This window comes from Bos indicus x Bos taurus, chromosome 1, assembly GCF_003369695.1.
Source record: "Bos indicus x Bos taurus breed Angus x Brahman F1 hybrid chromosome 1, Bos_hybrid_MaternalHap_v2.0, whole genome shotgun sequence".
Lineage (NCBI taxonomy): Eukaryota > Metazoa > Chordata > Mammalia > Artiodactyla > Bovidae > Bos > Bos indicus x Bos taurus.
The window spans coordinates 4,167,925-4,192,437 of record NC_040076.1 but is presented as its reverse complement, the minus strand read 5'-3'; the positions used below and the strand labels follow the sequence as shown (position 1 = coordinate 4,192,437).

The 24,513-nt window shown below is 41.3% G+C and overlaps 1 protein-coding gene across 7 annotated transcripts in view; it reads right to left on the bottom strand.

The window, feature by feature from the left end:
- TIAM1 (T cell lymphoma invasion and metastasis 1) overlaps positions 1-24,513 on the bottom strand; it is a 465,511-nt gene that overhangs the window by 21,299 nt on the left and 419,699 nt on the right. For all 7 annotated transcript variants that reach the window (XM_027538787.1, XM_027538923.1, XM_027539081.1 and 4 more), the window contains 7 exons: positions 21,838-22,017; positions 20,365-20,433; positions 19,960-20,085; positions 14,434-14,542; positions 9,528-9,707; positions 9,313-9,431; positions 4,386-4,494 (listed from right to left, as the gene is read on the bottom strand). In XM_027538787.1, the coding sequence (XP_027394588.1) occupies positions 4,386-4,494; positions 9,313-9,431; positions 9,528-9,707; positions 14,434-14,542; positions 19,960-20,085; positions 20,365-20,433; positions 21,838-22,017 (892 nt within the window). The remainder of the gene's footprint in view (positions 1-4,385; positions 4,495-9,312; positions 9,432-9,527; positions 9,708-14,433; positions 14,543-19,959; positions 20,086-20,364; positions 20,434-21,837; positions 22,018-24,513) is intronic.

The window sequence follows — 24,513 nt, the reverse complement described above, 5'->3', positions numbered from 1 at the left end:
AAAGAATTAAATATCTAGGAATAAACTTACCTAAGGAGACAAAAGAACTGTACACAGAAAATTATAAGACTCTGATGAAAGAAATCAAAGATGACATAAACAGATGGAGAGATATTCCAAGTTCCTGGGTAGAAGAATCAATATTGTGAAAATGACTATACTACCAAATGCAATCTATAGGTTCAATGCAATTCCTATCAAATTACCAATGACATTTTTCACAGAATGAGAACAAAAAACTTTCACAATTCATATGGAACCACAAAAGACCCTGAATAGCCAAAGCAGTCTTGAGAAAGAATGGGGCTGGAGGAATCAACCTTTCTGACTTCAGATTATACTACAAAGCCACAGTCATCAAGACAATATGGCACTGGCACAAAAACAGAAATATAGACCAATGGAACAAGATAGAAAGTCCAGAAATAAACCCATGCACCCATGGGTACCTTATTTTTGACAAAGGAAGCAAGAATATACAATGAGGCAAAGGCAGCTGCTTCAGTAAGTGGTGCTGGGAAAACTGGACAGCTACATGTCAAAGAATGAAATTAGAACACTTCCTAACACCATACACAAAGATAAACTCAAAATGGATTAAAGACCTAAATGTAAGACCAGAAACTATAAAACTCCCAGAGGAGAACATAGGCAAAACACTCTCTGACATACATCACAGCAGGATCCTCTATGACCCACCTCCCAGAATATTGGAAATAAAAGCAAAAATAAACAAATGGGGCCTAATTAACCTTAAAAGCTTCTGCACATAAAAGGAAACTATTAGCAAGGTGAAAAGACAGCCTTCAGAATGGGAGAAAATAATAGCAAATGAAGCAACAAACAACTAATCTCAAAAATATACAAGCAACTCCTACAGCTCAACTCCAGAAAAATAAATGACCCAATCAAAAAATGGGCCAAAGAACTAAATAGACATTTCTCCAAAGAAGACATACAGATGGCTAACAAACACATGAAAAGATGCTCAACCTCACTCATTATCAGAGAAATGCAAATCAAAACTTCTATGAGGTACCATTTCACACGAGTCAGAATGGCTACGATCCAAAAGTCTACAAATAATAAATGCTGGAGAGGGTGTGGAGAAAAGGGAACCCTCTTACACTGTTGGTGGGAATGCAAACTAGTACAGCCACTATGGAGAACAGTGTGGAGATTCCTTAAAAAACTGGAAATAGAACTGCCTTATGATCCAGCAATCCCACTGCTGGGCATACACACTGAGGAAACCAGAAGGGAAAGAGACACGTGTACCCCAATGTTCATCGCAGCACTGTTTATAATAGCCAGGACATGGAAGCAACCTAGATGTCCATCAGCAGATGAATGGATAAGAAAGCTGTGGTACATATACACAATGGAGTATTACTCAGCCATTAAAAAGAATACATTTGAATCAGTTCTAATGAGGTGGATGAAACTGGAGCCTATTATACAGAGTGAAGTAAGCCAGAAGGAAAAACACCAATACAGTATACTAACGCATATATATGGAATTTAGAAAGATGGTAACAATAACCCTGTGTACGAGACAGCAAAAGAGACACTGATGTATAGAACAGTCTTATGGACTCTATGGGAGAGGGAGAGGGTGGGAAGATTTGGGAGAATGGCATTGAAACATGTAAAATATCATGTATGAAACGAGATGCCAGTCCAGGTTCGATGCACGATACTGGATGCTTGGGGCTAGTGCACTGGGATGACCCAGAGGGATGGTGTGGGGAGGGAGGAGGGTTCAGGATGGGGAATACATGTATACCTGTGGTGGATTCATTTTGATATTTGGCAAAACTAATACAATTATGTGAAGTTTAAAAATAAAATAAAATCAAAAAGCAAAAAATAAATAAATAAATAAATAATGGATTAAAGACCTAAATGGAAGACCAGAAACTATAAGACTCCTAGAGGAAAACATAGGCAGAACATTTGATGAGATAAATCAAAGCAAGATCCTCCATGGCTCACCTTCTAGAGTAACGGAAATAAAAACAAAAGTAAACAAGTGGGACCTGATTAAACTTAAAAGCTTTTGCACAGCAAAGGAAACTACAAGCAAGGTGAAGTGACAACCCTCAGAATGGGAGAAAATAACAACAAATGAAACAACTGACAAAGGATTAATTTCCAAAATATACAAGCAGCTCATACAACTTAATGCTAGAAAAACAAACAACCCAATCAAATAGTGGGCAAAAGACCTAAACAGACATTTCTCCAAAGAAGACATACAAATGGCTAACAAACACATGAAAAGATGCTCAACATCGCTCATTATTAGAGAAATGCAAATCAAAACTACAATGAGATATCACCTCACACCAGTCAGGATGGCCATCATCAAAAAGTCTACAAACAATAAATGCTGGAGAGGGTGTGGAGAAAAAGGAACGCTCTTCCACTGTTGGTGGGAATGTAAACTGATACAGCCATTATGGAAGACGGTATAGAGATTCTTTAAAAAACTAGGAATAAAACCACCATATGACCCAGCAATCCCACTCCTAGGCATATCCCCTGAGGAAACCAAAACTGAAAAAGACACATGTATCCCATTGTTCACTGCAGCACTATTTACAATAGCTAGAACATGGAAGCAACCTAGATGCCCATCGACAGATGAATGGATGAAGAAGTTGTGGTACATATACACAATGAAATACTACTCAGCCATAAAAAGGAATGCACTTGAGTCAGTTCTGATGAGGTGGATGAACCTAGAACCTATTATGCAGAGTGGAGTCATAAAGAGAAAGATAAATATCATATTCTAACACATATATACAGAATCTAGAAGAATGGTACGGAAGAACTTATTTACAGGGCAGCAGTGGAGAAACAGACATAGAGAAGGGACTTATGGACGTGGGGAGAGGGGAGGAGAGGGTGAGATGTATGGAAAGCGTAACATGGAAACTTACATTAGCATATGTAAAATAGATAGCCGACGGGAATTTGCTGTATGGCTCAGGAAACTCAAACAGGGGCTCTGTATCAACCTAGGAGGGTCAGGTGGAGAGGGAGATGGGAGGGAGGGTCAAAAGGGAGGGGATATGTGTATACCTATGGCTGATTCATGTTGAGGTTTGACAGAAAACAACAAAATTCTGTAAAACAATTATCCTTTAATTAAAAAATAAATAAATTTTAAAAAACAAAATTAAAAAAAAACCAGTAAACAGCAAAACTTTCCCGCTTCCATCCAAAGAAAGATAAGAGAAGGAAGGTGAATGGAAATATTAATATTAGATTTCATTTATACTATCACTCGCCTATGAATCTTCTAGGGGCAGGCTAGGAAATGACACAGCCTAAAACAAAAGCAAGAATACTGGCCACTGATCGTGGTTGATCATTTTACACTCAGGAACAACACACACGCTGTACAAGCATTTACACACAACAATGAGCCATATTTCCTGAATTACGCACAGTGGGCTAACTCACAGTTTTTCTCTTTCAAAAAAGCATTTTCCAGTAAAACAACATGAGATTTCTAATTGTGGCAACTACATTCATCAGAACTAGTTTATTGAAAAAATAATCCTTGACTCAGGGAACTCAAACCGGGACTCTGTGACAACCTAAAGAGGTGGAATGTGGGAGGGAGGGGACATATGTATACCTATGGCTGATTCATACCGATGGATGCAATGAACATGAACTTGGGCAAACTTTGGGAGATGGTGATGGACAGGGAGGCCTGGCGTGCTGCAGCCCACAGGGGCGCAAAGAGTCGGACACGACTGGGCAACAGTCATGAACAGCAACGTGGCAGAAACCAACACAATATCATAGAGCAATCATCCTTCAATTCAAATTAAATAAAAGAAAATAAACCTTCATAAACATCTTACAATTTGCTAGTATTATCAGTGTGACTGACAAGCACCTTATAACTGATCAAGGCACCCAGTGGCGCCAAAACAGATGAGCTGAGAACCACGCCCTGAACCCTGGCATCACAGACAGCAACACAGAGCCAGGAAGAAAACAAACGATCTCAGACTGGGGGGCTCAGATACAGAGACAGTTTTGATTTGTTGATTTTTCTTTGGTTTGTTATTAACTCATCATTTTCAAATGATATTCGGAGTGGCAGCTTAAAAAACATCTTTTCCTGCCTATGTGACTACACCTGGGTGAGACACAACCCAGCAGAGGGGCCATGTTGGTCGTACTTAGCTGGGAGGTGTAATTTAGTATTGGTGACATGTTAGTGGCCGCAGCAAGAAGACAGTGCAGATGACTTATGTAAGCATACTTTAATAAACTGTGTCTTGGAAAAGAAATGTTAACTTATTTCAAAAAATAAGCCAGCCTCCCTCTGCCCCTCCAAGCCCTTTGGTGACACGTACCAAACGCTGCCAATTCAGGCTCCTTTTTCCACTTGCCCAGCGAGGCGGGCGGGTTTGGCCAGATGACGGTGGTATGCAACAGCAGGTCTCCCATGCTCAGATCTGCAACCTGAAATCCAGGGCAAAGCTTACTGGGTAATGTCATAAACACTCAAGATATTCATGACATTTTAAAACTCGACAGGCTGGTGTCAATATGACTTCATGAAAAATGCCTCTAAATAATGTCTTCCATCTGGTCATCTTTTCCCCCTTTATTCTGCGTTTGCGTATCAGAATTCCAAAAATATGGCGGCCAAAAGATACAAATAGAGCTTCTGAAATTCACATGCAGTAAAGCTATCAAAGGGCTTCCCTAGTGGCTCAACAGTAAAGAATCTGCCCACACAATGCAGGAGGCTCAGTTTGATCCCTGGGTTGGGAAGATCCCCTGGAGAACAGAATGGCAACCCACTCCAGTATTCTTGCCTGGGAAATCCCATGGACAGAGGAGCCTGGCAGATACAGTCCATGAGGTTGCAAGCGTTGAATGCGACTTAGCAGCTCAACAACAAAAGACCTGTCAAAACTGATGAATAAAATCACAGAGGTTTGGTGTTCAAATTGATAGTTACCCAAGGGGAACCAACGGTCATCCATGACAAAGATCCAGGAAGCTACAGACACTGCCACCTCTGAATTTAAGTCCCTTTGGAGCAAGGGTCTTCTGGGAAGCAGTGCAATCTTTACTTCATTTCTTCTTCTTCTGACTCATTTTAATAAAGATTTCATTTCACTTTAGAGGAGGAAAAAGAAGCCAACTGAGGTGCTGGGAGATTGTTCTTTAAGCTTGTACAATGTGAGCTCTGGGGTCCTTAAAAACCACAAGGTCTGCTCTTGCAGCATCAAAGGTCAAATGCTAAGCCATCTCAGATGAACAAGGTCCTCTTCTCCTTATGGAAGCATGATAATCCTCAGATTCCACCAGTGTCCATGCCTGACAATTGTCACATGTGTCTTTTTCACTGGAGCTGTTGACCACTTCCACGTCTATCAAAATCCCACCCTCCCACACACTCAGCAACCTAGTCACAGATGCAAGGATCATCTGGTCCCTCCACGTGGCTCCCTGTGCTAACACGTCAGAGGACGAGGCTTTGCAACAACCAGAGTCCATGGTCCATCCCACTGGGCAACCCCATCAATTGTGGGGAGGGTCTTCTTCCAATATGCCTCCCTGGAGCCCTCGCCCACCAGTCTCTCACTTTTACTGTTTCCATAGAAAGCAAGCCTGAGTCTTTCTCCCTCAAAGCAGCAGTGTGCATATTTGAAAACTTGATGCTGAATTTCTCAAGGCCAGATGGCTCTGGTTTATTTTGCTGCTTTTGATCTGACCGAGTTTCTAGATATGCCATCCACCAAGCAGCCCTCCACCGAGTATGGTGCCATTTACTCACCACTCTGGGCTGCAATGCTGGAAGTGGGGCTCCGGCACTGGACAACACAGCAGTACCATTGCCACTATAATGATCAAGATCATTATGGCAGTAATAATCACTCTAATTACTAGTGAGCTATATTATTAGTCATATGGTCAGTGGTTAAAAACAGTAAGCTATTACATTACTTTGTTCATATTCAGTAACTAGTCAACCACACCCCCAGGGCAGTATCCACCAAGGGAACACCACTGCTTTCTCTAAGTATCGCTATAGACTTATCACTGATCTTGGCGCAGAACACACCATTTCCCCAGGACCATTCTCCCTAGGGTTTTACTTTTGTGGATTCAAGATCACTCCATCCTTTCCAGTTTGAAGACCATTCTTTTCAGTGGAGAAAAAAAAGACATCAAGTGGATTTGAGTCATTTTCTTTGGGTCATCAAATGTCTTTGGTTATGATACTTCTAGCCCCGGGTAGTGGTCTTTTTCTTTCTTATTCTTCCTATAGTGCTAAGACATAATCTTCTGTTGCTCTCTTTGCATCTTCTTCAAGCTTTCATTTTTGTGATCTTCAGACATCCTACTACTGATACAGGACTTTCCTACCCTGTCATACTGGTATGTGGTCAAAGGTCCCTCTTTCCATCTTTTGTACATTTTTACCCTAACAAAATCTCTGCTCACAAGAGATTGCTTTGCATAGCACTACATCTCTTTGTTCCTTGCTGGAAAGATTTCTTACTTGGTTGACAGAATTTCAGTTTGGAGGTTGGGCAGTTCCACCAAAGCCATATGCCCTTTTATAGTCTGACTTGTGAATCATATTCAGCTTTTTGTCTAAAGTCTTTACAATCTGCTATCCATATTACCTTCTAGACTTTGGCATAATAGTCCTTTGCTCTCAAGATCATTAAAATTCAGAAATCAATTTGGAATATAATGAAATGCACTGAAATTGTTCATTTCCATGACTCAATAAAATTCACTTGTCAAAATGAAATAAACTAAAATACAGGATAGAAGCCTTATAATTCTGAAGTATTATTCATAGTCGTCAAATGAAGCCTAGAGAAGTACTTGACAATAGGAATTAAGCGAGTCATTGTTCAATCACACAGTAAAATATTACACAATCATTTCAATGATCCTTTTGAATCATTTAAAGTAATGTGAAAATTAAATAATTCTTTGTTCAACATAAAAAAAAAACTCAAGGTACAAAATAATTTCCAAAATATTCAAGTATATGGAATTATATTCAAGTACATAATAAACATATTTTTTAAAAAATAAATACCCAAACATCAAGAGGTAAGTTTTGTCTTCTGAGATTGTAGGTAGTTTTAATTCTTGCCTTTTTCTGTAGCTTGCTCTTTTCTTTAAGAAACACAGTGCATTTTTCTTACTATAAAATTTTACAAGAAAATGAAAACAAAATCCAGAGAGGCATGTCTGTCTTTTCCACATTCTGATAGATTAAATTGTCTGCCTGCTAGACAGAGAATATTCACATACTCTTCCTGAAATACCATGGTGAATAAAAATTGTGTTTCAGTGGAAAACAGCCTTTTTTTAAAGGCTTTCAGTGAGCAGCCTTTACAGCACACCCTCTTGAGCTATCAGAGTCCAACTCCGTATCTACGTGTCTTTGAACTTCTTTGTAAGGTGCAGGTAACAGATAAATGTGTACATTCTCTCCAGCCTGGTAGTGACTTTAATTGATGCCTCCCGCTGTGGAAAAACCAATTTGTCTGCATTTACAAATCATCTCGCCATGTCTTCACTTCGTACATACACCTGCTATTTTGACTGTCAGGTTCCCTCACATCATCTAAGTAAAATACACTTCTTCATATTTGTTCGCTTTACATCTCTATGAGATGTCATGATTTTACCTTTTTCTGAAAATTATCTTTTTACAGTCCAAAATTTCTTTTGTTTCACCAAGGACATAAATGGGAACCCGTTAGACAATAACTCTTTACATCTCCAAAGAGAAGGCTGTTTTCTTTTCCAGACTAAACAACCAGGTCTTATCCCCACCACCCCTCTGCCTTTCCCTCCTTCCAATCACAGCAAGAGTTTCTCGTCATAGTTCCCTGCTAGCTTGTGTCCTTTTTTGAGGCAGAAAGGAAAAGGAGGACAACATTCCAATCAAACCAGGAAGCACAGCGGCACTGGTGAATATCATTCCATAGCATATCCGTCTGATCCATCTCAGTACTATCTGCACTTATTCACATAAGCTCTCCTCAGTGACTCAGACACAACTTAGAGTTCATTTTACATTTTTCTCAAGCGTATTTGTTCCTGTGACTCTTTATTCTAAGTACAGTTTCAGGCAGACTTTAAAAAAAAAAAGATTCAGAGTCATTTGAAACTTTCACTCATTCAATAAATATTCACTGAGCGCCTGCTACATGTTAATTACTAGTCTAGTCTCTGGAGATACGGCCATGACCTTTAACAGTGTTTAGAGAAACAGTCCAAGTCATGGTCATGGAAATTCACTCTCACACTTGAGAGAGAACAAAATCAGAGGTCTGAAGGGTGAAGCAGAAGAATCAGGGTATGTTTCCTAAACTAAGAAATAATTCAACTGAGAAAGAAAATTCACAGTGTAGCCTTGGGTAAAAGACAGAAGTTCTACCAACGTGGGAATGTACACTGGTATAGCCACTATGGAAAACAATTTGGAGGTTCCTTAAAAACATAAAAATAGAATTGCCATATGGTTCAGCAAGTCCACTCCAGGCACATACCTGGAGAAAACTCTAATTTGAAAAGATATACACACCCCAATGTTCATAGTAGCACTGTTTACAAAAATCAAGACATGGAAGCAACCTAAGTGTCTACTGACAGATGAATGGGTAACAAGATGTGTATACATATATATACACATATATACACTCATATAATATATATAATATTCCAGTGTATTATTACTTAGTCATAACAAAGAATGAAATAGTGCAATTTGCAGCGAAATGAATGGACCTGAGATTTTCATACTAATTGAAGTAAATCAGAGAAAGACAAATATCATATGATATCACTTGTATGTAGAATCTAAAGTATGGTACAAATAAACTTATCTATGAAAGAAAAAAAGACTCAGAGACATAGAAAACAAACATAGTTATCAAAGGGGAAAGGGGAAGGATAAATTAGGAGTCTGAAACTAACAGATAGATACTACTATATATGAAATACATAAATGATAAGGTCTTACTGTATAGCACAGGGTAATATATTCAATATCTTGTAATAAACTATAATGGAAAAGAATCTGTAAAAGAATATATATATGCAAACTGAATCACTTTGCTGTACATCAGAAACTAACACAATACTGTAAATAAACTATGCTTCAATTAAAAAAAAATGCCACCAACAAAAATACTATCGTTGTTACTATTTTACTTATAAATAACACCTTAAAAAGAAACGAACCAACCCAGCTCTACGGACAAGCATGCTGGGCAGAAGAGGGGTCCTTACCTCTTTTTTCTCACCGGTCTGTTCAGCGATCAGCTGGTCAAACACAGCCCCAAATTCCTCATGGATTTTCTGCATTTCATTGATATGACTTGCAACCTTGTTCATAGTCTTGATGGCCACTAGAGGAGAACAGGTCATGAAAGCAATGAAAAGGCCATTTAAAGGCTCTGGGAGAGATGGGAACAAGAGACAGTTCTCAGGGGCTCTCGGCTCACCATCCAGGTGGTAGTGTTCCTCACTCTCCGCGTCCGTCAGAGCAAAAAGCTCCTTCAGCAGAAGCGGATACTTAAGGATCCTCTGGATGGGCTTGATGAGGTAGGACTCCAGGGTGGACGAATGCTGCTGCTTTGGGTTCTGGGCGTCCAGGAACGCCTTGAAAGCTGCGTCCGTCTTGGCTGGAAGAGTTTAAATACAGACTGAGTGGAACACCCACAGGACTCCCTTCTCACAGCTTCACTCACTAATTCCAAGGTGCCTTTTCACAGGATTGAGAGTACAGTGAGTGGTCAGAGAAGGCCTGCCCATCAGATTTCTTTGTTTATTTAGGAGGCGTGAGCAGAGCTCCAATGAGTTAGCAGCGGTCTCCAACCTTTTTGGGCACCAGGCACTGATTTTGAGGAAGACCACTTTTCCCGAGATTGGGGAGGAGGGGACGGTTTGGAGATGATTTGAGCACATAACACTTATTGTTTACTTTGTTTCTATTATGATTACATCAGTTCCACCTCAGATAACCTGGCATTAGATCCTGGAGGCTGATGACCCCTGAGCTCTGGGATAACAGAGTCGGTAAGTCCTACGCATGGAGGTTTTCAAGGGTTGCTGTTGAATGTCTTCTTAATCTGATATTTTGACATCAAAGGCCTTACAGACCTGGGAGAGCCTGTCCTAGAGCGAGTCAGTCCTTAAAGGTAGCCCAGGAATCACCTGGAAGCATGCTTTTCACACACAAACCAACCAATCCAGAGCCCCTGCCTCCATCTCTCTTCTATGAGGCTTTTACAGCTCTAGGCCGATATTGCCCTAAGCATCCCAGAGCCAGGTCCCAGAGAATTCAGGACAGCCCTCCCACCCCAGAGCCTGCTGAGATTATTCAAATTAGCCAATCCTAAACCCGCTTGCCCTGCTTCACCCATTCCTTCCTGCAGACGCCACAACAGAGCGTCTTGCCTGTGTCTTCCCTTCACTCATTCTGCCTCCGGGTGGACCCTGGTGTGTCCTCTCATGGCCCTGCACTGTGTGATCCTCTCCCCTCCTCTTGGGAACCATGAATAACACACGGTCTTTCTTTCAAATAAAAACAATTATTTATTTGGCTGTGCTGGGATCTTTGGTTGCAGCATGCGAACTCTTAGCTGTGGCATGTGGGATCTAGACCCCTGACCGGGGATTGAACCTGGCTCCCTGCATTGGAAGCGCAGTGTCTTAGCCACCGGACCACTAGGGAAGTCCCACAAACTTTTGATGGTAATTGTCTCCTGATCTGTTGGCCTCGCCATCTCTGAATTATACAAAAGCCTGCATCTTCCAACACTGCTTACCCCAGTTTTTCTAATCTTTCAAGCATTTCATTGCTGATAGAACCTCTTTTGAGAAGAGGAAGGAAAAAAAAGCAGCAGCACTACCTTGCAGCTGGGTAAGTGGAACAGTGCTGGTCTCCTGCAGGGAATGCCTTTTAAGATCTGTTCTGTGCTAATGCAGTGCTACCAGCTATCAGGATTTATCTCAGAGGGAAATACACAACTGACCTAAGGTAACACGGGCAGCAATTTTCTCACGGGCTGGGCTTTTATCTGTGTCCCAGCTAGGCTGAAAATCAGCCCTGGGGAGTTGTGGGCCCCCAGACAATCAGAAAGGTATCTGCCAGTGAACAGTCAGGAAGACATGACATGTTTTTCCAAAGAAATGGTGGAAAGAGAGGCTGAACTGAGGGCAAAAATGGGAAGAAGAATGGACAATATATTAAAATGACTAACTGTAGGCATATACTTTTTCAAGCTTCTGATAAAATATATTTCCATCTCCAAAAATTAGGAATGTGAGCTAAGCACAAAAGATAGGGCTTCCCTGGTGGTCCAATGGTTAAGAATCCACCCTGCAATGCAAGGGACATGGGTTCAGTCCCTGGTCAAGGAAGATCCCACATGCTAAGGGGCAATTAACCCCATGGCCACAACTTCTGAGCCCACGCACGGCAACTACTGAAGCCCTCTCACCTAGAGCCTGTGTTCTGCAACTCACGAAGCCACTGCAATGAGAAGTCTGCTCACGACAATGAGAGAAAGCCCTCACACAGCAAGGAAGACCCAGCACAGCCAAAGGAAAAACAGGAACAGAAGAGACTGTAAAAGGACATCATGAAATCACAGAATGAGTCTTCTCACTCTCTTTATTCAATTAAGAAAAACGGCAGTCATGGGGAAAGGCCTTGTCAAGACTACCATCTTCTCAGCCATTTTAAGGCCCATCAAGAGGAATCAGATTCCATGGATCCAGCCACCAAATCCATGAAGAGAAAGGAGACTGGGAATGCAGTGGTTGCAAAGCAGCCCAGGCAGGTACTTCCTGTTCTCAAAGAGTTCTCTTCATCCTATCTGCACATTGGGCCATCAGAAAAATGTGGGTCATACCTAACGGTTTAAGGGATGATTTTGAAAGACTCTAATATTTTTCAGGTGCAAAATATAATGATTTTGAATTTTTGAAAATCTACAGGGGCAGAATTTAATCAAGTGAGTAAAAATAACACAAACTGCTTTAAGGACTGTGATGAGTATATAATTTTACCAGAGAGCAAAGTGCTCTGAAAACTCTCATAACACAGCATTCAGTTAGAGTTTAAAAAGAAATACATACACGGAACTATATGACCAGTGCAGCTTATATAAAACCACAAAGCAGGACAATTTCCTTGTCATATAGCTGGACAAGGATATTCCCAGGTATCCTTTAAGTTTTTATGCTGAAGTAGAACTCTTTTTGCCTGGACTGGAACGATCATTAAGTATGTCATTAAGTATGTCATTATCTGGGGCAGGATTTTTTGCTATCCAGAGACCTGTGTTGTATTCATCTTTATCATAATAAGTTTTGAATTAAATCAAGCTAGTTCTCTTTGGCAGCAAACACAAATGTAAGTAAATTACTTACATATTCAGCAGTTGTTTGCATGGCAGCCACATGGTAAGGTGTAAAAGGAAGAGCAGGCTAATTTCCAGAGATCCTTTGAAATTGAACTTTCTATAGATTCTACTGTTTACCAAGGCCATATTTCTCTAATCCCTTAACCTATCAAAGTCACATGCAGAACTATGGAAGAGAAAGAGCTTTTTAGTGACGCTCAGAACACCCATTATCTTCTTAGAACACTTAGGAACGGGAGCTTGCCAATATAGAACTTCTACTCTTCTCTGTGCAAAACGGAATTACAGCTGGACTTTTGTAAATAATTGAAGCAATTTTAGTAGTGATGGTGGTGACTATTATCACACACCTGGGAACAGAAATCGGTGAGGGAAAGATGAAATGACACAAAAAGGTGTATGAAGTGTGGTAGGTTATTATGAAGTTAATGAAAATACAAATAAAGTAGGGAATTTTTAAATCCCCTATGTTTTTGCATAATTGCAAAATGACTTATCAATTCTGGCCCTGAAGAGCTGAGTCAAAACTTTTATGATAAGAAAATTGACAACACTATTAATTCAAGATATTAATGCATTTAATTTCTCAGTACAGTCAGCGCTCCATATCTAAGGATTCTATATCCACAGGTTTTGCATTGTGGATTCAACCAACGATGAAGAGGAAACAGTTGGGAGAAAAATTCAAGAAAGTTCCAAAAGGCAAAACTTCAATTTGCTGCATATCGACAACTATTTATTACATGGCAGTTATACTGTATTAGGCTTTCCTGGTGGCTCAGATGGTAAAGAATCCCCCCACCATGTTGGAAACCTGGGTTTGATCCCTGGGTTGCAAAGATCCCCTAGAGGAGGGCATGGCAACCCACTTCAGTATTCTTGCCTGGAGAATCACCATGAACAGACGAGGCTGACAGGCAACAGTCCACGGGGTTGCAAAGAGTCGGACACAACTGAGCAACTAAGCACAGCACACATATACTATATTAGGGCTTCCCAGGTAGCACTAGTGGTAAAGAACCCACTTGCCAATGTGGGTGGAGAAGGAAATGGCAACCCACTCCAGTATTCTTGCCTGGAGAATGCCGTGGACAGAGGAGCCTGGTGGGCTGCTGTCCATAGGGTCGCACAGAGTCGGACATGACTGAAGTGACTTAGCATGCATGCATGCGTTGGAGAAGGAAATGGCAACCCACTCCAGTATTCTTGCCTAGAGAATCCCAGGGACAGAGGAGCCTGGTGGGCTGCCGTCTATGGGGTCGCACAGAGTCGGACACGACTGACGTGACTTAGCAGCAGCAGCAGCCAGTGCGGGAGACATAAGTTCGATCCCTGGGGTAGGAAGATTCCCTGGAGGAGGACGTGGCAACCACTCCAGTATTCTTGCCTGGAGAATCCCAGGGACAGAGGAGCCTGGCGGACTACAGTCCATGGGGTCACAAAGAGTCGGACATGACTGCAGTGACTTGGCATGCATGCATACTGTATTAGGTATTTCAAGTAACCTAGCGATGTTTGGTGGTGCTAGTGATAAAGAGACTTGGGGGTTCGATCCCTGAGTTAGGAAGATCCCCTAGAGTAGGAAATGGCTACCCACTCCAGTATTCTTGCCTGAAAACATCCCTGGACAAAGGAGCCTGGCGGGCTACAGTTCAGGGGTTTACAAAAGATTTGGACACGACTGAACAACTAAGCACACACACATGGGAAAATATGCATAGGTTACGTGCAAACAGAACGCATTTTATATAAGAGACTTGAGCATCCCGGAAATTTGGTGTCCATGGGGGACCCTAAAACGAATACCCCACAGACACCGAGAGACAAGTGTACTCTCACTCGTAGCTTGCTGGAATATCTATCTGGCACAACAATGACTCTTAGATTTCCGTCCAAAAGCCCCCGACCACGGTCAGCCACACAAATGTGAACTGACAATTAACATGCCCACCTGCTGCCTGGGCCTCCTAGGCCTTACCTTTCACCAGGACCTTGGGGACCTTCGTGTGGCTGGCGCAGAAGGCACTGTAGAGCTTGAAGCGGTCAGCGTAATACAGAAAGGATCCCCCCAGAGAGAACAGCACTTTCTGGACACAGTGAGAAACAGTGCAGTTAGTTTGCAGTCCTCCTCACCCAGGAACATCAGCAGGATGCAGCCGGGAGCTCACACCTGCCCGAGTCTCCCCACAGATCGGCACCACTCACACCTGTCACCGCCTGTCTTTGCTCACTGACGGCCTATTGGGAGGTCTATGGGCTCACCTATTTGTGTAATAGACGCTGTATTTGGCTATCTCAGTAATTATAGCCAGTGTCACCGGTTTTGCTGGCTTGTGTCTTTCAATGACCTAGCTGGGATATCTGACTGTTAATGAGAAAGTAGATATGGCATTTTGGAAAAGACAGAAAACTCCTGAATTCCCTCATCAGATTCTGTTGGGATGTAGAAGTGACAAACCAAATAAAGGCAAAAATGCATAAATCCCCCAAAATAGAAAACCCCTTTCCCTGATCACTAATTCCACCCTCTCTAACACCATACTCTTTTCTAGCAGCAGTAGATAAGAACAGAAGAAACAGACTCACCCATGGGAATTAGGTAACATCTCCCATCCCATAGCCTCTGCCTGAACTGGATCAAAATTGGGTAGAGGCCTTCCCTATCAGGGCTTCCCTGACAGCTCAGTTGGTAAAGAATCTGCTTGCAATGCAGGAGACCCCAGTTCGATTCCTGAGTCAGGAAGATCCACTAGAGAAGGGACAGGCTACCCATTCCAGCATTGTTGGGCTTCCCCTGTGGCTCAGCTGAGAAAGAATCCGCCTGCAACGTGGGAGACCTGGGTTTGATCTCTGGTCCAGAGGATCCCCTAGAGAAGGGAAAGGCTACCCACTCTGGCCTGGAGAATTCCTGGACTATATACTCCATGGGGTCGCAAAGAGTCGGACATGAGTGAGTGACTTTCACGTTCTTCCCTATTAGGAATTTAATATAGCTCAGCTGGGATACTTTTTATCCTATACATTTTCTATAAATATATGAAACAGGCCTCAGAAAAATATCTTCTATAGGTTTCACACTGATCTAGTCTAGTTCAGAAAGAGGTATGGCTTATTTAGCTTTAGAATTTTAAAGTTGGATTCCAAGCCAAAAAAAAAAAAATAAGACTTTGGATTCAAGTGATAAATTGGGTTCCACAAAATGCAATTTATTTTAATTAACAACGTAGAAAATTCTGATAGTCTAATTAAAAGAAAACAAAGGTTTATTAATAACCATACATAATTGGTCATTAGAGGCCTAAATTCATTTCCTACATGTTCTACTTTTCCTTCTTTACTTTTTCAGCTACACGCCTCCCCACATCTCATCCCCCTGACCCTGTATAGACAGTCATCCTTTTAACCATATCCAATAATTAAATGAGACAAATTGTGTAAGAAAAAGCTCTAAATGTAACCCCTCACTTTAGCCACATGAAGTCATTCATTTGTTTAACTTAATATAAATTCACTAGACATTTACCATATAGGAAACACAGATAGAACATTAACATGTTCATTTATTTTTCCAGCCTTAAAAAATCATCTCGGAGCACAAACTGTGCACAAAGATGGCGGGTGTGCACACAAAGACTGCATTTACCCTGTGTTTCTATTCAGTAGGACCTCACAAGCCTCTCACTGGCTGACAGACACTGCAAATCCCCAAGAGGAAATTTTATCAAAACTTATTTGATCTCAGAACCAATTTTTTTTTTTTTTTGCTAATCCTGTTGTAGGGCTTGTGTTCTATGCAACACAATTTGCACTTTTTAACAAGCTTTTTAATTTTGGGCAAATATATAACCAGGATTTAAACAAAACAGCAATCACAGAAACCATGAGCAACAGGCTTAGGGATGAACACAGACTGAGAAACCAACTCAGCAGTGCCAGAGAGCAGCCCCGGGGCTGAGAGTACTCAGTGAGCATCAACTGTCACGTCTTACAGACGGAGGGGAGACTGTCAGATTATGCAGGAAATCGGTGAGGTGAAGGTCGGAGCAGAGGGTTCCACTTAAATGATATTCACAACCGTGACTGCTCTAGAGTGAAGTTGCTCAAGGATCATGCGCTAATCCCTCCCTAGAATAACAACTCTGCTTGTAGCACCATGATGTTAGTATCACAGTTCTGATAACTAAACAGTCCCAAAGTGATCAACAGAATCTAAACACAAAGAACTGATGCCACAGTAAAAGCACGCTAAATGAAGATCATGAACGTTAGGTATTTTAGATGAAAACCAAGCATTTTCAGGTCTGTATGCATTTTTATCATGTTGTTCTAACACTGTCCTATTAATTTACCAATGAGCCAAGCTGTATTTCAAATGGACAGTATCAAGAATCACCCTGAGGCGAGAAAAAAATGAAGCAACCCAAGCAATTCCACACACACACAAAAAAACTATATTTACTAGTTAAAGGGGTATTATGTCTGTAATTTATTCAAATCTTTCAGGAGAAAAAATTACACCTTTTGTACACACAGACACACACAACACAACACACACACACACACACACACACACACACTAGATAGCCAGAGAAAGGATAAAGCAAACGTGGTCAAATGTTAACATTTGGAAAATGTGGGAGAAGGATAGCTTAGAATTCTTTGTGCTATTCTTGTCACCTTTCTGGAAGTCTGAAATTATATCCAAATAAAATTAGAGAACTATATATAAATATAGACCCATAAGCTTATGTATATGAAAGTGTGTGTGCATTCTAAGTGACTCCTGTTGCAGAGAGGGACTGTAAAGAGATGACACACACACAAATATATCGAAGGATAGTCTTCATCTCATCCTACAAACCTATCAGATGTACTAACATGACACAGCTAGATCTCCGCACCTGTTAGAAGATGGCCACAGGGTACGGGGGCCACGCCTGTGCGGGCAACTGAGCCCAAGTCAACACAAGTGCAAAAGTTACTCAACGCAAAAAGATCGAAAGATAGTCACTTCAAAACCCAGTGCTAGAAAAATTAAATATTCACATACAAAAAATTGACTTTGAGTCGCCCATCACACCAGATAAGAGACTAATATATAAGTCTCCACATCACAAAACTTCTAGGAGAAAACTTTATGACCCTGCTTTAGGCAGAGTTCATAGATAAGATACCAAAAGAATGACCCAGAAAAGAAAAAATTTGAAAAAGTGGATTTCATTAAAAAACAAAAATTTCTGGGGACATCCCTGGAGATCAAGTGGTTAAGAATCCAGGCTTCTACTGCAGGGGGTGTAGATCTGATCCCTGATTAGGGAACCAAGAGCCTGCATGTCATGTGGTGTAGCCAAAAAAAATTTTTTTAAATAAAACTTCTGTGCGGAGGAATAAATTAGGAACTTGAGATGAACATATATATACTACTACACATAAAATAATAGCCAACAAGGACCTACTACATAGCACAGGGAACTATACTCAATGTTTGGTAATAACCTATAAAGGAAAAGAATCTGAAAATGATTATATGTCCATATATAAACTAAATCTGGAGAAGGAAATGACAACCCACTCCAGTATTCTTGCCTGCAGAATTCCATGGACAGAGGAGCCTGGCAGGTTGCAGTCCATAGGGTCCTAAAGAGTCAGACACGACTGAGCGATTTTCACTTATAAACTAAACCACTTTGTTATACACCTGAAACTAACATACCGTAAATCAACTATACTCAATTTAAAAAGAGAAATCAACTTAAAAAAAAAAATCTGCTCTTTGAGAGATACTGTATGACAAAAGAAAATATTTACAAATCATATATATGGTAATAGACTTCTACACAAAATTTTCAAAGAACTCTCAAGACTCAATAATAAGATAACAATCCAATATAATTAATGGGTGAATGATCTGAACAGACATTTCACCAAAGAGGCTATAATGAAAGCAAATTAGCACATAGAAAGATATGCATCATCATATCATTAGAGAAATTAAAATAAAGCCATAATGAAGGGCCACCACATATTTGCTAAACTGGCTACGTTTAAAAAGAGTGACCTGACCCTGCTGAAAGAAAGAGGAGGAACAGCTGGTGGAACTGCACGCTGGCACAATCATTCTGGAAAACAGTTTCGCAGTTTCTTAAAAAGTTAAACATACACTTTCCATACGATCCAACCATTCCATTCCGAAGTATTTATCCATGAGAAATAAAAGCATATATTCATGGCTCAGCTGGTAAAGAATCTGCCTGCAATGCGGGAGTCCTGGGTTTGATCCCTGGGTTGGGAAGATCCCCTGGAGAAGGGAAAGGCTGCCCACTCCAGTATTCTGGCCTGGAGAATTCCATGGATCTCTTAATTTCATGGATCTCTTAATACATTCATACTAAAACTTGCACACAAATGTTCACAGCAACTTTACTTGTAATTACCAAAAGCTGGAAACAACCCAAATGCCCAAGAAAGGACAAAGGATCACAAAGTATATCAATAGTACTGATACATCCACACAATGCAATTACTACTCAGCAATTAAAAAGTATGAACTGTGGGTATATGAAACAACATGGGTGGAACTCAATATAATTATCCAGTAAAAGATGCCACATAAAAAAATGTCTGGGCTGTATGATTTCATTTATATAAAATTCCAGAATGCAAACTCGTCTATGGTAACAGAAAGCAGACACAGTTGCCTGTGGCTGAGAGGCCAGAAGAAAAAGAAGAGAGGAATCACAAAAGAACAGGAAAAACAACTGGGGGAGATAATTATGCCCATTATCCTGATGGAGGTGACGGCTTCAGAGGTGTACACATATGTCAGATTTCATCACAGTGTACATTTTAAATATAAGCAGTGTGTTTTAAGTCAATTATATCTCCATTAACCTTTTTAAATGTCCATGAGGGTGACACATAAGCCAAAACCATTGTGCATTAATCAATGAGCTTCGTTGGTTGGAAACACAATGCAGGAAATCTCTGCAAGGGGAAGCCAAGCAAGGAGGAGGAAGCCTGCTGTAAGCACCCTCACCGAGTGCTCCAGTCATAAATCCTCATTAAGGCTACGGGGACACTGTGTGCTGGAAGACCATCTTCCTCGATAATGATAAGCATTTCTATTAACCAGTTCCCCAGAACAAGACAAATTAATTTGTTTATTGGAAAACCAAGACTGCTAGTCAAATTTTGCTAACAGTGTCGAAGGCCCCCATATAAATAGAACAAAAGGTAGGTGCATCTTCCTAAATAGAAGTCAGCAGATACTCCAGTTAAATGGAAATCAATGGCACTGGTTCTACCTTAGCCAGATCAGCAAGCACAGTCCATTCCCCTCTCTGACTCCCTTTAGGAACTGACCCCACTGGATATCCAATGAAGACCCAACACCACAGCAACAATTCCTCCTGCAATGTATTTTCAGGAGATTCAACTGGACCTACAGGATACCTCACTCCTGACATTAGGAGGCAGCTTGACACTATTTGAGGATGAGACTTACCTTAAATTGATCAACTTTCTCAAGCTTTTCCAAATCAGGTACCAATCTCACTCCATCTTCCAGAGTTTTAAGGAATTCTACTTGAAACTCTACCATTTCGGTTAAATTTCCAAAGAGCACATCAAGCTGGAAAATGCAAAAGAATTTCATCAACTGCCTATTTCATTAGTGTGTGGACCCTTCATTTGTTTCTGATTTAAAAGTTTTTCTACCCATATGGTAATGCTCCCACCATCAGAAGGTGAGCCAACTCTTTCCTCTTGGAGTGCATGCCAAGAGCTCACCAGGCAATAACTTGACCTATTTATTACAATTAAATGAATTCAAAATGCTCAGTATTGTGTGAGGTCCTCATTTCTTCCCCATCACCAGGTCAAGTTTAAGTTCAGACGATAGCCACCATACCTCATCCTGAGTGAGAAAAGTTTCTTTTTGAAGAGGTTTTAGGTATCTCTCCATGAGACAGTTTAAGTCCTAAGGGTTGAAAGAATAACAGATTAGCACATCTGAAAGTATATAAAGAATCTAAAAGGAAAAAAAAATTATGTCCCAAAGGCTAACATTTCAGTCTTTAGGTCACTGAGGTTCACTGAAGCAGAAGTGAGCCAACCTCTTCTCAACATATTTCAGGCTTTGTAGCCATATGGTCTCTGTCACAACTATTTAATTCTGCTGCTGCAGCAGGAAAGCAGTATAAGTGATACTGGGTTGGCCAAAAAAAATGGTCATGAGATGTTCCAGAAAAACCCAAATGAACTTTTTGGCCAACCCAATACAGAAATGAATGTGTGTGGCTGTGTTTCAATAAAACTTTATTTTATTGAAATAGCAGGCAGAGAGCCAGATTTGGCCCAAGGGCCATACTTGCTGACCTCTGACTTAAAGACTAAGATAAAGCATTAAAAATAGATCACACAGTTGTAACATAGACTTAACATAACTAAATTATACAGAGGCATATGTATATGACCATACAATGATCATAGTTAGGTTAATTATATCATTATAGGAATATATTGCAGATTATATAGTGTTGAAATAACTTTCGAAGCCCCAGATGGAGCCTCTCTTGCCTGGGGTGTCATGTCAGTAAACCAAAATTTAAATGATTTTTATGTTCCTGCCAATACACCACTTGACCAGAAGTGTAGTATATATCTAGTCAACCAATATCCAAACGCCAAGCCAATTCTGGGTCTTCTCACCCCAACCAAGATTGACTTTGTGGCCCTAGCCAATTAGATATTTTCTACTTTTCTCTTCCTTGTTCTTGATTCTTTGTTATAAAAGCTTCTTGCCTTCTGCCCCATCTTGCAACTCTACAAAAGAAGACTGTCCAATTCATGAATAAAGTTTGTTTGTATTACTTACAAGTTGTCTTCTTTAATCATTTTTAAACAACCATTGTATATATTATAAATTATATAGGAACACAAGATCTAGTTCTGAGAATATAACTAAATGTCAGAACAAATTATAACACAAAACAGACCTGATACCCTTCAGCCTCGACTCAAAGTAGATTGTGAAGATACCACTACTTAAATTTGTCAAAACTGAATTCAATTTTAGTATGCACTCAACAGTCTATTTAGAAAGGTTAGAAGATTCACTTAATATTCACCATCATCTCCTTTCGGAGTCAATCAATCAGCTATTTCCATCAATGAATTGCTGTAAGAATAGGCATGCCTCCCTAAAACACAGAAGGAAACTGTAACATTCAGAATCAAGGCCAAGTTCCATAGGAGAGACAAGACACCCTTCATGACCGTGATCTGGCTTTGTCATCAGCCGACATTCGTGTATAAACACCCAGCATGCATCCTTCAGAGTGACGACAGGAGGCACGCAAGAGGGAGAGAGGAGAAGACGCACCTTCACGTAGGTGCGCTCTGTCTCCAGGAGCTCGCAGATGACCTTGCGCAGCTTATCGGCGTCCGTGAGCTGTCTCATGGCGGCCAGCTGAGGCCCAGTGGAGTCCTGGGGGGACGGGCTCGGGTCAGAGGGCTTCATCTCGTGCAGACTGCGGCAGAACGCGGCCACCTGTTCCGTGCTCTTCAGAGCACAGTTGGAAAGGCAAGACAGACGAAGTCATTCCTCACGGAAGAGACTTGCCTGACACCTGTCCTTCTGACGACGTTCAGCCTAGTTAACGAACTGCCACTCATGAATCACAGCGCCCATTTCCCCAGATTGCTCCACACATCTGAGCACTCACTGAATGCTCCAAACAACCATAATAACAACTCCTGGCATAGACTGAGTGATCACTGCCTATTAGGCACTGGTTTGATGCATTTAATCTGTTCATGTGATAAGTAAGGGCTGTGATCATACCTACTTAACAGTTGAGACAAGGGAAGTCCAGAGCAGTTAAGTAACTCATCCAAGAATGCACAGCTCAGACCTGAACCAGGCAGCATGACTCAAAGCCTGTGTTCTTAACTACTCTGTAAGAAGCTCAGCAATCAAAGGAAGATACAACCAAAGGCATTTCACCCAAAATACAAGGCTAATTCACTACTGGACTCTCAGTTCAGTGCACCATACATATTTACTTTGCAAAGCTGGAAGATGATTTGATAAGCTTGGCATCTCCCTGTCTCTATTAAAAACTGACATGGAGGCAACTTTCTAGATAACCATAGATACTTGTATTTTTATGTATTTTAAAGTTTCCATCTCTCCAGCTTCTCCAAGGCAGGAAGATTCCAAGACTAACCCCACTACTACCACCAGCCCCGCCGCCTCCCTACTCCTCCAGCTAAAACTAAGGGGCATTGGGCCCTGAACAAGACCTCAATAGCTCAGTCCCCACCCAATTGTCCAGGATGGGTCAAGCGGAAGTTTGGGATTCTAGAATTCGAAAATTCCAAGTCTCCAAGTTAGGCAAAACAGTTCTTCAAAGCAAGGGCCAAAGACGGAGCACTGAAAACCCCAGGGCATCAGTAGCTCTCCACCTTTGCTCCATGGAGGAATCACCTGGGGAGCTCTTAAACCACTCCCAGTGCCCAGCACACCCTCCAGATCAATTCAGAGTCTCTGGGGACTTCTCTGGTGGTCCAGGGGTTACGAATTTCGCCTGCCAAGGCAAGGGACACAGGTTTGTGCCCTGGTCTGGAAAGAGCCCACACTCCATGAGGTGACTAAGCCTGTGTGCTGCGACTACTGAATCCTGAATGCCCTAGAGTCCGTGCTCCACAACCAGAGAAGCCCCTGCAATGAGAAGGCCAAGCACTGCAACCAGAGAGAAGCCACTGCAATGAGAAGGCCAAGCACTGCAACCAGAGAGTAGCCCCTGCTCATCGCAACTAGGGAAAGTCCGTGTGCAGCAGCGAAGACCGAGCGCAGCCAAAAATTTGGTGAAAAATCAGAATTTCCAGGATGGGATGTGCAAGTGTTTGTATCTTTTAAAGCTCTCCATGGTATTACTCTACAGGCTATTACTTTGTAGCACAGAATCTATTGATAGTTTATTAACATTTGTTCAAAATGTACCAGTCTAGAGTTGTTTGATGTATATCTCTTTGAAACTGGTGGTTGCCTTCTTGGACCTCTCTTTCCTACTTCTCTTGTCCAGTTTACCCCCAGGAAATACAAAGTGTTTGCAATAGAGCAAATAAAGAATTACTTTTTCTATCACCCGTCTCCTCACTCCTAACAGTGAACATTCTGAGAAGAACATCCTTCCAAAAACAACCATGAGTGCACAGAGCTGAAAGTCATGGTTGGCATTTTGTGGAGAGCACCGGAGCCAAACCAAGTGTATCCCATGGCGGCAACATCACTCATTATCAGAGAAATGCAAATCAAAACCACAATGAGGTACCATCTCACGCTGGTCAGAATGGCTGCTATCCAAAGTCTACAAACAATAAATGCTGGAGAGGGTGTGGAGAAAAAGGAACCCTCTTACACTGTTGGTGGGAATGCAAACTAGTTCAGCCACCATGGAGAACAGTGTGGAGATTCCTTAAAAAACTGGAACTAGAACTGCCATACGACCTAGCAATCCCACTGCTGGGCATACACACAGAGGAAACCAGAATTGAAAGAGACACGTGTACCCCAATGTTCATCGCAGCACTGTTTATAATAGCCAGGACATGGAAGCAACCTAGATGTCCACTGACAGATGAATGGATAAGAAAGCTGTGGTACATATATGCAATTGTTAAACACAGAGAAAGGCTACAGCAGCTAACATTAACCTGCCTTCCCCTCATTAGCATACTGGCTTTGCCTCGTTAGCATACTGCCTTCTGCTTATTAGCATAGCCCAACGGGAAGGAAGCCCGAAATAAAGCCAGGACAAGGACATGGGAAATCAGAACCTAACAAGGATGGATTAGTAGCAATGTCATGACAGGAAAGGGGAGAGCCAGGACCTAAATCCACATGATTATTGATCCAAATCTCTTAAGGTTACACAGCTTATTTATTGATAGCACAAACTCTGGTCTTACATGCCAGGATGTATCAGTTACCTGTCAATGGCACTATTAAATGCTTCCTATGGAATCAATGTTTCCAACACTGAATATGCCCCAA